Genomic DNA, 18513 nt, shown 5'->3' with positions numbered 1-18513 from the left:
TATTGCACTAGTGCAATAAATCTTCAAAATTCATGACGTCATCAACGACAAAATTGTAGTTTAAACCATTTTTTACTTTCAAATATTATATTGCTATACAATAAAAGGGTTATTGCATGAATATTGGGGAATATTGTCCCTCGTAAAACATATTGCACTCGCAAGCTCGTGCTATATAAAATTCTACAAATGACAATATTCACCAATATGCATGCAATAACCCTATATTATTAGATGACTTTATTCCTGTAGTGCATGAAAATTATTAAAAGTATCAAAATAGCTATATTTTGATTCACAACATGGTCAAGTTTTAAGATTTTTTCCACGTGTAATCCAAAGAAAGACTATTCTCCGCAGAGAACTGACCCTGAAATGTTGATTTGAGAAGTTTTAACATATTACCTAGCAATAATCTAAAATGATTTAAGAATATGAGGAAGAATTTTAAGAAGTGTTGAGATTGTATTTGAGTTTAATATAAAAAAGACATTTCACTGTGTGTTTACAATTTTTCAAGTGGTTGAAATTTCACTGGGTTGTTACTGATGGACATTTGGTTTAATGATAAGTATACGGCAGGCAGCCAATAACAACAAATAAATGACTATTAGAATTTTTTTATAAAGTAGCATTTATTTCCTCTGAATACATGTGAACAGCATCAACAAAAGTTTTAACATTTTCAAAGTTGATATCTTTATGTACTCCATGTCCTAAGTTAGCAATATAACGCTGTGTACCAAACTTTTCCACCATAGTTTTCACTTCATGCTTCAAATCATCCTGTAAATGAAAAAAGTTACTGGTAAAAATCTAGAAATTTATCAGAGTGTATAGAATTGTTATATTCTCTATAAAACATAAACATAAGTTAGTATGTGATATTCCTCATTATTGCACTGTGTATAAAATCAATTAAATTAATGACGCTATCAGTTTCTTAATATGATTTTTTAATTGATGTCATATAATAAAAGTAGATATCATCCCTTGAAAAGATGTGTCATACAATATTCTACTGGAGATAAAATTCACAAATATCATTACAATAACTAAACATTACTTAAGTTCAATCTTTTTTTCGTTCAACACATTGAGAGTATTTAGGGTAACTAATACAACACATTGAGAGTATTTAGGGTAACTAATACAACACATTGAGAGTATTTAGGGTAACTAATACAACACATTGAGAGTATTTAGGGTAACTAAACTAATGCAACACATTGAGAGTAGTTAGGGTAACTAATACAACACATTTAGAGTATTTAGGGTAACTAATACAACACATTGAGAGTATTTAGGGTAACTAATACAACACATTGAGAGTATTTAGGGTAACTAATACAACACATTGAGAGTATTTAGGGTAACTAATACAACACATTGAGAGTATTTAGGGTAACTTATACAACACATTGAGAGTATTTAGGGTAACTAATACAACACATTGAGAGTATTTAGGGTAACTAATACAACACATTGAGAGTATTTAGGGTAACGAAACTAATGCAACACATTGAGAGTAGTTAGGGTAACTAATACAACACATTTAGAGTATTTAGGGTAACAACACATTGAGAGTATTTAGGGTAACTAATACAACACATTGAGAGTATTTAGGGTAACTAATACAACACATTGAGAGTATTTAGGGTAACTAATACAACACATTTAGAGTATTTAGGGTAACTAATACAACACATTGAGAGTATTTAGGGTAACTAAACTAATGCAACACATTGAGAGTAGTTAGGGTAACTAATACACCACATTGAGAGTATTAAGGGTAACTAATGCAACACATTGAGAGTATTTAGGGTAACTAATACAACACATTGAGAGTACTTAGGGTAACTAATACAACACATTGAGAGTATTTAGGGTAACTAAACTAATACAACACATTGAGAGTAGTTAGGGTAACTAATGCAACACATTGAGAGTATTTAGGGTAAATAATGCAACACATTGAGAGTATTTAGGGTAACTAATACAACACATTGAGAGTATTTAGGGATTGTCAGATTCAGAAATCAAATGTTGCAAAGACAATGATGACAATGCAAGAAGGTAGAAGTGATCCCTAACATGTGTTGCCAAGGCATAAAAAGTATTGCCTGTAAATGTTAAGCCACAATTCAGTTCAGAGCAACTCACAGATGCTAAAACTTCCTAGCTCAAAATAGTTGGCAAGAAGTTATAAGTTGCAGATCCAAAGAATAAGTTTTTAGCTCATCATTGAATAAATATAATATAGACAGAAATGATAAAAATTCAATTTGTATTACCGGAGAAGCATACATCATACTTGGGTCCAAGTTCCCTTGAACTGTTATTCTTGAACCAATCATTCGCCTACAAAAAGCATACATACAAAGATATCATATTAATTACTTTCAATCAGTACAAGTATAAAAGTGGGTAAAACTAATTTGTAATGAGACAGGCTATACCAAACTTATACACATGATCAAATGTGTTGTATCATTTTACATTTTCTCAAGTTTAATCATTTATATATCATTTCTAAAATAATTTTTCAGCTGTTTTGAATAGTATGAGCTGTGAAACTGAAACTGAATCTAAATAATGAATTATCAAAACTAACCACATAACACCCATCAATAATTAGGATAGCACATTTGCTTTTTTTTACCTTGTTTTTCATATTTTTACAGAAATTTTACTTTGAAGAAATTTCTTATAACAATGTAACATACATTTATGTTATGAGAAAACTTTATAACTTGTAATGTGATCCATAAAATCCTCTTTTGTTCTGAATTTTTATGAAATATTTTCTTTTTAGTCAAAATTAAAAACATACCTTGCATGTGCAGGCTTGATGGTCCAGTCTATACTCACTACATCATAACCACATTTAGACAAGTCTTCAAGAGCAAAATGTGCATCCTTTGCAAATACAGTCTATAATGAAACATATTGAAAATGAATAATATGATTTAAGTCTTGATGGGTTGTTTTATAATACATGTATTTCTTACTTATCAATGTGGAATGTTTACAATGTACATTGTAGTTACAATTACATAAAGGTCATAAATTTTGCTTGTAAATAACCAAGTTCCCAAGTTCTGTATATGTGAATACAAATGTCAAACAATTCAATAACAACAGATTCACAACTTCAACATGTTACAGAATTAAATTTAAACATGAGATAGCCACAGGAATAATTATATGTCATTCAGCCTTTTCTACATTATTTCTTATCCATACCAATGGGAGATAACTCCTTTTATAAAATGAACTAGATAAATATTACTTTCACATGGGAGATAATTCTTATTTACTTACCATTGGAACCAGTTCAATGTGCTGATCATTTAACTTTTCCCTAACACAATAAGCAATTTCTCTGAGATATGGTAGGGCAAACTTATTAAACTGATATGGTCCTAACTCTCCGGCACAGCTATCAAACACTTGTAATAACTAATTAAAAATAAATAAAAAAGTCACAATTTTGTTAATAACTACATACAAGCTACAATTTTCCCCCTTCTCTAAGAATGAATCTATTGGTTTTTAAATGGGATAACTGTCTTTGTAATAAATCCTTAATAGTTTGTAATGCAAGTTTAATGTTTTATATTATGTCCACTCAATATAAATATTCTTCATTTCTCTTTTTTTTTTAAATCATAAACTTTTCATACAGTATGCACCATAAACAAATATCATAGATACAAAAATGTACTTTTAAAATACAAGTACAATACAAATACTTACTTGAGCACCAGCTTTGACTTGAGCTACCAGATAATCCACAGTTTTAGATGTTAAGAGTTGTAAGAGTTGTCGACTAGCATCAGGATACTGAACCAGCCATCTCCTAGCTTTGGGTAATGGAGATGATGAACCACCTTCTATCATGAACTTCATTATAGTCCACTAGCAAATAATATTTAACACTTGATTATTTTATCATGAAGACATTACATCTTTTTATAAACCAACTAAGTACATTATAGCCAAAAATGACTGTTTATTAAAAATTACATATTTTCTGTAATGGCCCTGTATTAATGCCCAGTTTGTCTGTATTAAGCCCAGTTAGGGTTTTTAATAAAGTTAATAAAATAAGTTGTAAAGAGTATAATACCTTTTTGTGTTTTATTTTATTTAGTAACCAGCAACCATCATTAAAGAACCATATAAAGGGATCACTGTTCATCCTGTTTTTCAACACATAACTTCTTTTAACTTAATATCTTGGATATTTGGTATATTTAAAAGCTTTATAATGGTGAAGTACAAATATTTTTTTTTCAAACTAAACTGTCATTAAAAGAGTAAGAGGGTACATCAAGTTGGCAGCAACACATACACTTTTGTTCAGTTGGTTAATACATTACACTTTTGTTCAGTTGGTTAATACATTACACTTTTGTTCAGTTGGTTAATACATTACACTTTTGTTCAGTTGGTTAATAAATGTATTAAGAAATGGGTGTTTTTATAATGGCCCTGTTCTATGTCCTCGGTCTGTAATAATGGCCGAGGATGTCTGTAATGGCCCTCGGCATTGCCTCTGGCCATTACAGACTTCCTCAACCATTATTACAGACCTTGGACATATAACAGGGCCATTATAAAAACACCCATTCATTAATACTATAATAATACGGTAACAATATGTAATCAAGTACATAAGAAATAATTCTATTCTTATTTGTCTTTCTCATCTCTAAGTACAATGCACATACCAGTGTTTCACGTCACCAGCAACAGATTAGAATGACGATTTTACATAGTTAAAAACTAAAATTAAACTTGTTAATTATGTATGTTATACTGGCAGTATGCTGTTTAAAGACTCTTGTTTCTTTAAACTACAGATTTTGATACTTTTGAGTTGTTAACTTTTTAGTTTTAAGTTTGCTCATAACAAATTAGTAGAAAATTTACTTTCATCTATTGCAAAAAAATATAAATTATGATAAGTGAAAGACCAACTAAGACATATATATTATTTTGAAGTATTGATAGTATTATCTATAGTTCTATGGATAAAAGTTTTTCCTGAGAGAAGCAAATATATAGGAAAGAAAGAACTATGTTTCTTTTCTCTTGCAGCTTTTTGTTATCTCCTATTATTAAATTATAATTGAGTTATGGATGTTAATTAATGAACCTTGTTAAAAAAAAACTTTTGTCTAGAGTGTTCTTTATATTCAATTTTGTATCAAGGCTTGCACCCAAAAATTAAAAAAAACATGCTTTCATTAGAAATTCATTTTGTGGCCTCAGTAAAGCATGAAAATAACAATACTGATTAATTGCCCCCTTTTCCATTCCCTAATAACCAACCTAAATATTATTCTATCTTATTAAGTTAAGTACTTACAGGAGCACCAGCAAAACCAATTAAAGGGACTTTCCCTTCAAGTGTCTGTCTTGTTAGAGTGATAGCATCCATCACATAATGTAACTCTTGTGTTACATCTACTACAGTGTTAAGTTTGTTCAGATCTTCTGGGGTGTTAAGTAGAAAATCAAATATCATACCCTGAAGAAATAAAAGAAAAAAACTTTTAATTAATGTATTGACAGTGAGAGTTTTGAGTATTCTATGTTAAATATCCAAAACCATATTATTTAATCTATTCAAAATACTTTTATTACAAAAAGTAAAAGAAAAATATATAAATGAAATAGATTTCTGCATACAATTACTACATGTACATTATAAATCATTAGTAGAAAATATTGAATTTCTAATTATAAAGTTCTTTTTTTAATCGATTTTTCTTGAAACGCTCTTGCATTGATATATTTACAATGCCTAAATAAAAAATCTGATCTCTATACATGTAGTTTTTATTCATTTAATACTATTGAAAATGAATATCATGTTATTTTACATTGTCCTGTTTAAAATGATCTTAGACAAGTTCTTTTTACTGAGTCTCTTATAATTGATGAACATTTTAATAGTTTTACAGATTGTCAGAAAATGTTTTTTTATTTTCCAATCAATATATTATAAGATTATGTGCCAAAACCTGTAATTTTATTCTGAAAAGACGCTGAGAAGTTTTATATTGTAAATATGCATGGAAATAATGCAGCGAATTTTGTAGAAAACAATGTTTTAACGCTTGACTTATTGAATATACCACGATAAAGAAATAGTTTAGACCCTATAGATAAGAAACAGGTACGGAAACAAAATTTTAGATTTTTGCAAAGGAAATAACTTATTTATTGTAAATGGTAGAATAGGTGAAGACAGAATGACAGGAAAGTTAACATGTAAAAATGCTAGCATTGTAGATTATTGTATAAGTTCTACAAGTTTATTGAAATATTTTAAAAATTTTTCTGTACTTGATTTTAGTCATTTTTATTCAGATGTTCATTGTGCACTTGCAATTTCATTGTCGGGGTTATCACTGAAAAATGTAGAGGAAACGGCGGAAAATCGTAATTGTCAAACATTTACTGAAAAAATTAAGAAATGGGATAATGAAAAATGTCATGAATTTAAAGATCAGATTGAACAAGGCAAAGTTGATGAATTAAAGATACTATTAGACGAAGTTGAAAGTGGAAACCTAGATTTTAGTAAAAAGTACTCGTCAGTTGATAAAACAAAAATTAATACCTTACTTGACCATTTATGTTCAATATTCTGTAAATCTGCGAAATCCACATTTGGAACTTGTAAATTTTCTAATTCTAAGAAAAAAGGTAAAAAGAAACTTGGAAAATTGAAAAAAGAATGGTTTAATGACGACTGTCACTTTGAGAGACAAAATTTTAGAAAACGTAAAAGAAAATTCAAAACAAATAGAACAGATAAAAATTTTCAAGACTTGAAACAAGCTGATAAAAGATATAAAAAAAGTTATGGATCAAGCTATTCTTGATCACAAAAGAAAGTTGTCAAGGAAAATTAAAAATTTAAAATCAAATAATTCACAAGAATTCTGGAAACAATTAAAAAATGGGAAAAACCGGGAGCAACCCGACATTCCCATGGAAAAACTTTTTAAATGTTTTAAATCTTTAAATGAGGAACCAAATGACAAGCAAGACTTTTAACATACCATATATTGACCCTAACGATATTAATCGTCTGAACGAAAGTATAAATAGAAACATTTCAAAAGACGAAATTAAAAAATGTATTAAAAAATTAAAAAATAATAAGTCCCCAGGAGAAGATTTTATTGTAAATGAATATATCAAGTCAACAGAAACTATATTCTAAGATATTAACGAACAACTATTTAATATCATTTTTGTAACAGGTGTTGTCCCAGATGGTTGGCTGATTGGAAATATTAAACCGTTTTTCAAAAACAAAGGTGACAAAATGGACCCAAAAAATTATAGACCAATCACAATTTTAAGCTGCCTCGGGAAACTCTTTACTGCAATTTTGAGTGAGCGATTAACTAAGTTCTCAGACGAATTTCTTACCTTGAACGAAAATCAATGTGGATTTCGTAAGGGCTATTCAACAACCGATAATTTGTTTATAATTTTTAACTTTTTTGAAATTTTAAAAAACAAAAAGAAAAAAATGTTTTGCGCTTTTATTGATTTTGAAAAGGCTTTCGACAAAGTTTGGCGGGATGGACTATGGTACAAGTTGCTAGTGAATAATATGAACGGTAACATGTATAATATAATTGTAAATATGTATAACGGTACAAAGTCTTGTATTTCTTATAATGATTGTAAGTCAGAATTTTCCCCGTGTAGTAACGGGGTACGCCAAGGGGAAAACTTATCTCCATTTCTTTTCGCCTTATTTATGAACGAACTCGAGTCATATTTATCAAACTGTAACTTAGATGGTCTTCAAACGATAACTAACGAAAATGAAATCAAACTTAATACATATTTGAAATTATTTGTAATTTTGTATGCTGATGATACTGTGCTAATGGCAGAATCAGCTGCAGATCTCCAAAAGCAACTTGACTCATTTCAAGATTATTGTACTTTATGGAAACTGAAAGTAAATGCAGATAAAAGTAAAATCATGGTGTTTTCTAAAGGAACACTTCCAAGAAATCTAAATTTCAATTTGAACGGAACAGAATTAGAAATAGTGAATAGTTTTAATTATCTAGGGATAGACTTAGCTAGAAGTGGGAATTTTAAGAAAGCGAAACAGTCCATAGCTAATAAAGCTACGAAGGCTTTCTACAAGGTTCTAAAATTAGGCAGAAACCACAGACTTTCAATCAAAGCGCAACTAGAATTATTCGATAAGATGATAAAGCCTATTTTATTATATGGGTGCGAAGTATGGGGTTTTAGCAATAACGAAATAATCGAAAAAGTCCACCTAAAATTTTGCAAATTGCTTTTACATTTAAAATCTTCTACACCATCGTATATGATATATGGCGAACTTGGAAGATATCCTTTAGAAATTGATATAAAAAATAGAATGATATCATTCTGGGGTAAAATTATTTCTGGAAAGGAGTCAAAATTGTCAAAAATTGTCTATAACTTATGTTTTCAATTGTCATTTGTAAATGGAGATAAATTTTTATGGTTAGATAACATAAAAAATATTTTGAATGAATGTTGCTTAACATATATTTGGAATTCACAAACTTTTATTAATTTGAATTGGCTACGTCTTACAGTTAGTAGAAACCTTAAAGATCAATTTGAACAGAATTGGCACTTACTGTTAGAAGAATCACCAAAAGCTGTAAATTACAAAGTATTTAAAGATAATTTTAGTTCTGAAGCTTATTTAGATATTTTAGATAACAAAAATCTTGTAGAATTTTGCAGATTTAGAACGACGAATCATAAATTACCCATTGAAGCTGGTAGATGGTTAAACACCAGCAGACAAAATAGAAACTGTACTCTGTGTAAAAACAATGAACTTGGGGATGAATTTCACTTTATTTTGGAATGCCAATTTTTTGAACAGGAGAGGAAAAATTACATAGAAAAGTACAGCTACACAAAGCCAAATATTTTAAAGTATAAATTATTAATGTCATCAAAAAAAAAATAAAGTTGATTAAACTCTGCAAATTTATTAAAATTATAAATAAATCTGTGTAAACTCCTGGCTTTATCTAGTGTGACGTCACCCCTATTAATTATTTTGTAACATGTCTTGTACTAATTGTATTTATTGAATATTGTATATATTGTAAATATTGTACTATATATTTCTCTATACCTTGTCAAAATGATGGTTTATTGAGAATAAAGATATATATAAATAATGATTTACTACTTTTGTTATATAATTTTACCATTCAGGTTTATTATTTATTATGTACATAAATATTGTTTTAGTTAATTATCATCTCTCATAAATCTGTACAGATTGGCTTATGTATACAAAATGTATCTTTTATAGATGAATTGTGTAATTTTATACATAAGGTGAGACATAAATAAAATATTGAATTGAATTGAATTGTTATTCTAATGAAAATGAACAAAAAGACCCAATTAATGTTCTTACCTTCCCGTCTTCAATTTCTATGCCAACTCCTAAGGCTTGAGGAATCACCAGAATGTCTGAGAAAATGATGGCTGCATCAAGGTCAAATCTTTTCAATGGCTGCAATAAAATTAATATTAATGTGAGAGTCTGGATAGAATAGAAAATAAAATGTAAAAAAAAATAGAAAAGAGAAAACAATAGTCTAAGAGCTCAAACAAAAAAGCTATTATAGGAGTTAAAATATAACAAATTATGAATAATCAATGCCTAAGATAGGGTCTGCTCTAGTCATGCTTTTAGTGATTTCCTTTACAATCAACCAATTTTTTTCCACAATAGAGGGTTGGGCCTGGCCCCCTCTAAATTTGCCTCTGTTTTTGTAAGGATTGAACAAGTAACATCTAAAATGTTCTATTCCAGAATAAAATTTACATGAAATTTATCTGTTATTAAGTATGAGAACTCATCTAATGTACAGTTCAAGGTTAACATTATATTTTCTCTCAAGGAATAACCATAGTTTTTCAGTCATGTAGAGTTTTCCCATATCTTTTGTCTGTAATCAAAAATGGAGAAATTCTAGATGGATCCTTAACTGAATATGTTAATAGACATAAAACCAACATTTTTTTTATACACTTGCAAAAGTGAATCCAATTAAATATATCTACAAAAAGACTTTCATGACATCCCTTTACCAAATCCTATTTCTAATCAAGACTGCAATATTTTTGTGATCATATCCTAAAGTCTTATTTCTAAATTACCTGTAAAGTGATTTCACAGGCCATACTAGGTGTTCTAACCATCTCAAAAAATGAAACAGAATTATCTTTCTTAAATTGGTTGTATTCTGAAAAGAAAGAAATACTTTTTACTATACTGACATCAGTACAGCTACATGTAAGATTAAACAGTTTTATTGAGAAGATATCATATGTTCCAAACTCAGTTACTTTGCATGTGTAGTACACAGTCATGCAAATTCGAATTTCTGAAAATGTACTGATATTATGTTTACTTATATTTCCAAATTTAAGTGTCAGAAGACACAGACAATTGAATTACTGCTCGTGTTTTAAGACATCACAAAACGCAAGTAAGTTGAAAGACAGGGATAAAAATTAAATTACAATTTGATTTCAAATAATTTATGTGTGATAGTGACCTAGTATGGTTACAAATGTCCATTGGAGTCAAAGATGATAATATTTATAAAACATTTCTAAGGGATGAGAAAGACTTACAGGGCGTGACATGGACCATTTGGAACAAGTGAGCTAAAATAGAGGTACCAGTAAATGCTTTTCTTAAAAGTGGATAGATAGACAGAGGAATCAAAAACAAATATGTATATCCAGCAACTTAATTTAATGATAATATTTACAACTTTATAAGACATTGAATATATCTCTAATTGTAAGATAATTTGTTTAAATTGCAATTTAATTCTATATACCTTTAGCTTCAAAGAGCTGATTTCTATATCTACTCTTTCACAAATATTATAAAAACTGCATAAAAAGTAAAAACACAAAAATACTGAACTCCGAGGAAAATTCAAAAAGGAAAATCAAAAATCAAAAGGCAAAATCAAAAGTCCAAACACATCAAACGAATGGATAACAACTGTCATATTCCTGACTTGGTACAGGCATTTTCTAATGTAGAAAATGGTGGATTGAACCTGGTTTTATAGCTAGCTAAACCTCTCACTTGTATGACAGTCGCATCAAATTCCATTACATTGTCAACGATGCATGAACAAAACAAACATACTCAAAGAGTAAAAATGTCAAAAATAGGGGTACAACAGTCAATATTGTGTTATCATCTTAATATCACTACATAAACAACAAATGTAACAAAGTAGCACAAAAAGGCATACATCAAATTTAACATTCTCATTTTGCTTTTCTTATACGGCTGAATTTATCTATGTAAAGTCTACCCATAAATGAAAGAAGGTTTTCATTACTGGTGTAAAATTGCGCGTTTGAAATTCGCACAGGTAGACATAAAAATAATTTTGTCGTATGACGGCATACATAAATGCAGACTCACGTAAAGTAGATATAACAAAAAACAGACTTACAGTAAAAATAATAAATAAAATAATGGTGTGGTTCAAAGTATGACGGGACACATAAATACAGTTTCACGTCAAATACGGCTGAATTTATCTATGTAAAGTCTACAAATAAATGATAGAAGGTTTTCATTACTGGTGTAAAATTGCGCGTTTGAAATTCGCACAGGTAGACATAAAAATAATTTTGTCGTATGACGGCATACATAAATGCAGACTCACGTAAAGTAGATATAACAAAAACCAGATTTAACAGTAAAAGTAATAATAATAAATAAAATAATGGTGTGGTTCAAAGTATGACGGGATACATAAGTACAGTTTCACGTCAAATGTATATCATAAAAAACAGACTAAACAGAAAAAGTAGTCTTATTGAATAAAATAGTTAAGTCATTCATAGTATGTTAAGATCCTTAAGTAAAAGTAATATCAATACATGAAATAATTTTGCCGTTCAAAGTATGTTGTTTTACGTAACCACAGAGTCACTTCAAATGAATATCTAAAAAAGACATATAAAAGAATACTATAATACGTAATTAAGATGATAACAAACGTCAGTACGCAAAATCTATACTTCAAGACCATCTTGTATTATTTGTGAAGTTGATACGGAATATTTATCAACAAGTTCTGGGTATCTTCCGATGAACTTTTTTAGAAAAAGGACGAGACGTTCTTTGACATACCCCTGGTTCATCAATTTTCTGCTCAGACACTGGTGACGTTTTACAAAGTCTGAATAGGAGCTGCAAGCTCTTGAATACCTAATAAGTTGGGAAATGTATATTCCATATGCAGGTGAAGTTGGTATATTACTACTAAGGTGGGGGAAATTGATAATTTCAAAATTAAAATCGTCTCGTTTGTCATAGATTCTGGTACTGAGATGACTGTGTATGTCAAATTCGAGGTATAAGTCTAAAAATGAGGCAGAGGAAGCCGTGTCTGTGGTCTCTTTAATTTCTAGTTCTGGTGGGTATATTAATGGAATCCAATCAGAAAAGTTCGGATTGTTAATGGAAAGAACATCATCAATATATCTGAAAGTGAAATTAAATAACCTGGCTTCTTTGATCTTCTTGTTTTTGACAAGTGTCTGAAGGAACTCCGATTCATATGAAAATAAGAAGAGGTTGGCAAGGAGAGGCGCACATTTCGTTCCCATAGGAATGCCGACAATTTGTTGAAAAAGTCTACCTCCAAATTCAACAAATATGTTGTCAATAAGAAACTCCAGCATACTGATCACTTGTTCCTCTGTGTAGTATGTTTTACCCTTTTGTTCCTTATTAATAAAATATGCCTTATGGTATCCCAAAGTGATAAATTTATAGCGTATGCTACCATTTTTATGATGAAAAGCATTGTGAATTATTTCTTTTAGACGGGTTTTCAATTTCACATGGGGAATGGTTGTATACAAGGTTGAAAAATCAAAAGTTTTAATAGAACTAATTTCAGAAAAAGACCGAGATTTAAAATTATCCAGAAGTTCTTTAGAGTTTTTCAGAATCCACATATGGTTAATACCACTACGTGAGTAAACAGTTTCACAGTATATCTGAAGACCCTCTTTAACTGCGGACAGAATTTTAGTCAATCTAATGGACAATTCTTTAGTAGAACAAGCAGATGAGCCGGCAATGTACCGTTGTTTGTACGGAATTTTGTGAAGTTTAGGTATCCAATACAAACAAGGTAAGTCCTCCGATTTGTTGTTCAATGCAATGTTCATAGAAGCCATGAAGGACTTATGATTCGCCAAAATCTCATCCTTGTCAAATGATATGTTTTTGTATGTGGGATTACCTGAGTGTTCATTTATTCCTAATTCTTTTATAAGACACTCGTAGGAATACGATTTACATACAAAGACAATATTATTTGAAGCTTTGTCCGCAGGAACAACAACATACTTATCTTGAAGAGATGATAGACATTTCACAGCCTCTTTGTCACTGAAAATGGACTTAGGTCGATCATTCACACAGTTTTTCAACTTATGAATGCGACGTTTTATCAGAGACCTGATTGTTTTGACCCATTCTGACAAAGTGTCCAGTTGCACTTCTTCTCGCTTAGCCCATGCTCTGGCATAGTTCTCAATGGAATCCATAATTATTTTGAAGTTATGGTTCCAATTGATGTGTTGGGGTTCTCTAAACTTAGGACCACGAGAAATCACCTTTCGGAGATTTTCATGTTGAATTATGTTTAGATCCCCAGTAATAACATGGCCAGAGGGGCTGTAATTGTAAGGCGAGTTGGAACAGTCACATGTCAGAGGTTTATTTAGGTATTGTTCTAAATCAAGGTCCTGTAATGCTTGTTTATAGTTAAATATTTTGGGTGCAATGGTTTTGGTGTAACTGTAGGATACAATAGGAACAGACTGATTTTGAAAATAAATAGGAATTTTAGATGTTACCTCCTTGTGATGTAGAACGTTGCTGATGTTGATTGCATCAATTCCTCTATTGTTAAAGTGAACAGGAAGGAATTTCCTCTTTTCCTCATTTAAAGGTTCCGATCTTACTGGTTTAAAGAGACGGAAAAGAGCTACATCACAAATTATACTGACAAGTCTGTATATAGGAGAAAATGTATTAGTACCTCCTTTGTCAAGTGCATAATCTCTCAAACATTTTAGAAAATTAACCGGCAGTGAAAAAAGAATAGTTCTAATGTAATGTAACCCTAACGGATGATGCAGATGAGAAAGAAGGTCATCAAAGCTTCCAGAGGCCGATCTCGATTTGGAAGACTTTTTTACATTAGGCCGATGGTAACGTTTTTGTCCATGACTACGTTGGTTTCGTAAGGTAGTATTAAACAAACTCATTACATTAACATCACTGCAGGCTGGACTTGACAAATTTCCTACTCCTTTGACATTATCATTGCAACCATATGGCATTGCAGTACCTAGTTCCCTTATCCAGAAATTTTCTCTATCTTTTCGGAAAGGAGTACTAAGTACTGGACTATTTGTGTGGTGATAAATTTTCTCGATGATGCGTACTTTCATAGATAACGAAGGATCATGGTCCGGTTGATTAAAGTGGTTATAAAGAACCCTGAATTGCGGATCTTTATTATCAGACCGGTGTTGATTCATCCTTTTACGTAAAGTTTGTCGAGTTTCACCAACATAAAGTAGTCCACACAAAGTACATTCGATTCCATACACTACATTGTCCGTGGAACAGTCCAGAGGTTCGAAAGATTTAGTATAATACGTTTTTCCTGTTAAGTTACTGGTGAAATCAGGAGTCGTGATTAACATATCACATGTCTTACACGTGCTCCTTTTTCCTTTATTGTGTTTACAAGAAGAAATGATAGGTGTTGATTCACTTGTAGCAGGTGTATTCAAACAGTCGAAAATATTAACGGAACATGGCTTTAATTTATGAAAAGTATCTGAATTTTTAAAGTAGTAATTACCTTCTGGCTGAACGTACGTCAAATCAGGGGTATCCCGGAGGATATTCCGTGGAACACACAAATCAAATGCTACAGTGTTCCGTGTAGCAAAAGGGGACCTTGGTAACCCGGGCGACGTCCCAGCCGGTTTGTTCTTAGTATTATTTGTATTCATCTTGCATAAAGCTACCAAGTTAATGATGCCCTCGGGGAAAAATCCACCAGCAGTAAAGTTTCTTCTAGGAAGAAACTTGACATCGACTTGGTTGTAGTAAAAAGTAAAAACACAAAAATACTGAACTCCGAGGAAAATTCAAAAAGGAAAATCAAAAATCAAAAGGCAAAATCAAAAGTCCAAACACATCAAACGAATGGATAACAACTGTCATATTCCTGACTTGGTACAGGCATTTTCTAATGTAGAAAATGGTGGATTGAACCTGGTTTTATAGCTAGCTAAACCTCTCACTTGTATGACAGTCGCATCAAATTCCATTACATTGTCAACGATGCATGAACAAAACAAACATACTCAAAGAGTAAAAATGTCAAAAATAGGGGTACAACAGTCAATATTGTGTTATCATCTTAATATCACTACATAAACAACAAATGTAACAAAGTAGCACAAAAAGGCATACATCAAATTTAACATTCTCATTTTGCTTTTCTTATACGGCTGAATTTATCTATGTAAAGTCTACCCATAAATGAAAGAAGGTTTTCATTACTGGTGTAAAATTGCGTGTTTGAAATTCGCACAGGTAGACATAAAAATAATTTTGTCGTATGACGGCATACATAAATGCAGACTCACGTAAAGTAGATATAACAAAAAACAGACTTACAGTAAAAATAATAAATAAAATAATGGTGTGGTTCAAAGTATGACGGGACACATAAATACAGTTTCACGTCAAATACGGCTGAATTTATCTATGTAAAGTCTACAAATAAATGATAGAAGGTTTTCATTACTGGTGTAAAATTGCGCGTTCTAAATTCGCACAGGTAGACATCAAAATAATTTTGTCGTATGACGGCATACATAAATGCAGACTCACGTAAAGTAGATATAACAAAAACCAGATTTAACAGTAAAAGTAATAATAATAAATAAAATAATGGTGTGGTTCAAAGTATGACGGGATACATAAGTACAGTTTCACGTCAAATGTATATCATAAAAAACAGACTAAACAGAAAAACATGTACATAGTTTTACCAAAAAATATAGGATAACAATCCACAAAAAAAAATAAAAAAATAATTAAATCACTGTTATATTTTTACTTTATTTATTTTTTCTAAGCACCAATGCAATGTAACGTAATATTACTGCAAATTTATTTCTTTTAAATTGTAAATAAGCCACGCATGCAATGGCACGTAATAGTCAAAGTTATGACTGAGTGCGGAAATATGAAGATAGATAGATAGTACAAATGTAGTTATGAATGTAAATGTGGTATGAAGGGATTGAATACCTGGAAGATAACGGCCTGCTTGTCTCATTAACCATACTGGAACACGTTCTGTTTTCTCTCCTTTTGCTGCCCGTAAAATCAAATCGTTTTTCATTGGTGGGAAAAACTAAAAAATAAACAAAAATAAATACAGAGCTACTGTGGGAACGGCTTTTTCCTAAGTTTGGATCAAGATAGAAAACCTTAATGAAATGCTTAAGATATGCTGATAGATAGGTGTTAAATATGATGGGAAAAGCTACGTAAGGAAAGCACAAGTTTTTGTTTGAAAAGAAAAAAAAAGAAAAAAAAGGAGATAGACCTGGGTTAATCACAGGGGATTGTTTAGTTAAAACTTTTTATATATAGGATAGTGATCGCCATCATTGGTAAACTACCATATTTTATATAAGATAGTGACTGCTATTGAGAGTAAACACCTCATTTGACCCACTATAAAAACAAGTCCTTTCTGCTTAACTTTATAAAAATAAGGTGATGTGGATTATCAACTTAATACACCTTTTACTTAACAGTTAAAAAAATAGGTCTATCTGTTTTTCTTGTTATGCGGGAAATCCTATAATATAAGACTCCAAAGGTTCATATGCATATGCATTCAATGTTTTTAATCTAGTTATTTTTTCTTTTTACTTAATGTGGACCTTGGCGTTCAACATATCAATATAGTAAAAAACAAGAATGTGTCCCAAGTACAGGGATGCCCCACTTGCACTATCATTTTCTATGTTCAGTGGCCCTTGAAATTGGGGTAAAAACTCTAATTTGGCATTAAAAGTAGAAAGATCATATCATAGGGAACATGTGTACCAAGTTTCCAAGTTGATTGGACTTCAACTTCATCAAAAACTACCTTGACCAAAAACTTTAACCTGAAGTGGGACGAAAAAACAGATGGACGAATGGACCCACTGACCAGAAACCATAATGCTCCTCTACAAAAAAGTTGAATGCAAATGATATGAACCTTCAAAATCTTATATTATAGGACTTGTTATACACAAGGACATTTATTAAATTATATAAAAAAAAATCCCTTACCATAATAGAATCTTTAAATCTAAAGCCAACTCTGTTACATTTTTAAGACTCAAAATTTGTTCTGAATCCTCACCTTTTATCATTGTTTATGGTATAAGTAAGTCCAAATAATTATGACATCATGTAAGGCTATTCTAATATTTTGCTTTGACATCATAATTATTTGGACTAGTAATAAGTTTATAATTTGTTGTTTTACCTAATTTGGGCTAGGTATACAAGTTAACAATTTGTTATTTTACGTAATCTGTGAAAACAGGAACATACAAATGTAGGTGAAAACTAAAACTTTCAAACATATGGTACAAAAATAATTTATGACGATATAATGATGTTAAGAAATATCAAACCTGTGTTATCAAAGGCGCTGCCATGGCTGGTTGTTTTCTCTGTGAAAAAGCAGGTAAGCAGAGATATATTTAAACGAACATTCTGTCAACGTGTTGTTGTTTACATGTAGAATAACCTCCCTTTTCGGCTTTTCACTTCCGTTAATGAAGATTGCGATACAATCTACCTTGCAGTGCGAAGGTGTCTTCGTAGAGGTCCGCCATATCAAATGAAATCAAATATTTAATTATTCCAATTAATACAACCAATACAAGTATCACTGACATTATCAATGTTCTATTAAAAATGAGATAACGGTCAGATAAACCATACTAGACACACATGTTCACCACATATCATTTCATACACCAAATATAGTGGTCCTATCCCTTTAAGGGACTGTTCAATATTTATCAGATGGATGGGCCGGTGCATTATTAATATTGTTTCATTAAAAAAGTTATTGCCCATCCTTTTAAATTCTGAAAAAAAAGTCCTTGCCCATCTAAAAAAATCTATAAAAAAGTCCTTGCCCCTCTAAAACTCTATAAAGACAATCAAAAATGATTTAGGTTCTTTTTCTATTTTTAAGTTTTTAAATTTTTATGTCTTGAAATCAAAGAATAGACTTTATACAAAATTTGAAATGTGCTAGTTAA

General features: G+C 30.6%; 1 protein-coding gene across 1 annotated transcript; it reads right to left on the bottom strand.

The window, feature by feature from the left end:
• Positions 1-604: 604 nt before the first annotated feature.
• LOC143043178 (uroporphyrinogen decarboxylase-like) lies at positions 605-18028 on the bottom strand. The gene is made up of 10 exons (XM_076215600.1): positions 17875-18028; positions 16484-16589; positions 10243-10328; positions 9494-9592; positions 5378-5539; positions 3760-3921; positions 3325-3462; positions 2834-2934; positions 2295-2361; positions 605-786 (listed from the first exon to the last, which is right to left on the bottom strand). Exons 1-10 carry the CDS (start codon positions 17896-17898, stop codon positions 622-624), a joined length of 1110 nt encoding a protein of 369 aa, XP_076071715.1. The 5' UTR covers positions 17899-18028; the 3' UTR covers positions 605-621.
• Between the last annotated feature and the right edge of the window lie 485 nt (positions 18029-18513).

The sequence above is a fragment of the Mytilus galloprovincialis genome, chromosome 1, assembly GCF_965363235.1.
Source record: "Mytilus galloprovincialis chromosome 1, xbMytGall1.hap1.1, whole genome shotgun sequence".
NCBI lineage: Eukaryota > Metazoa > Mollusca > Bivalvia > Mytilida > Mytilidae > Mytilus > Mytilus galloprovincialis.
Note: the sequence above shows the minus strand (reverse complement) of the source record. Positions and strands in the feature narration are given on the sequence as shown.

Coding starts and splice junctions, on each gene's coding strand:
- LOC143043178 (XM_076215600.1), bottom strand. CDS start 17,898: ATGGCAGCGCCTTTGATAACACAG. Junction 10,329..16,483: donor AGCAGGCCGTTATCTTCCAG/GTATTCAATCCC, acceptor CTTTCTTTTCAG/AATACAACCAATTTAAGAAA. Junction 787..2,294: donor GTATGATGTATGCTTCTCCG/GTAATACAAATT, acceptor TTTCATTTACAG/GATGATTTGAAGCATGAAGT.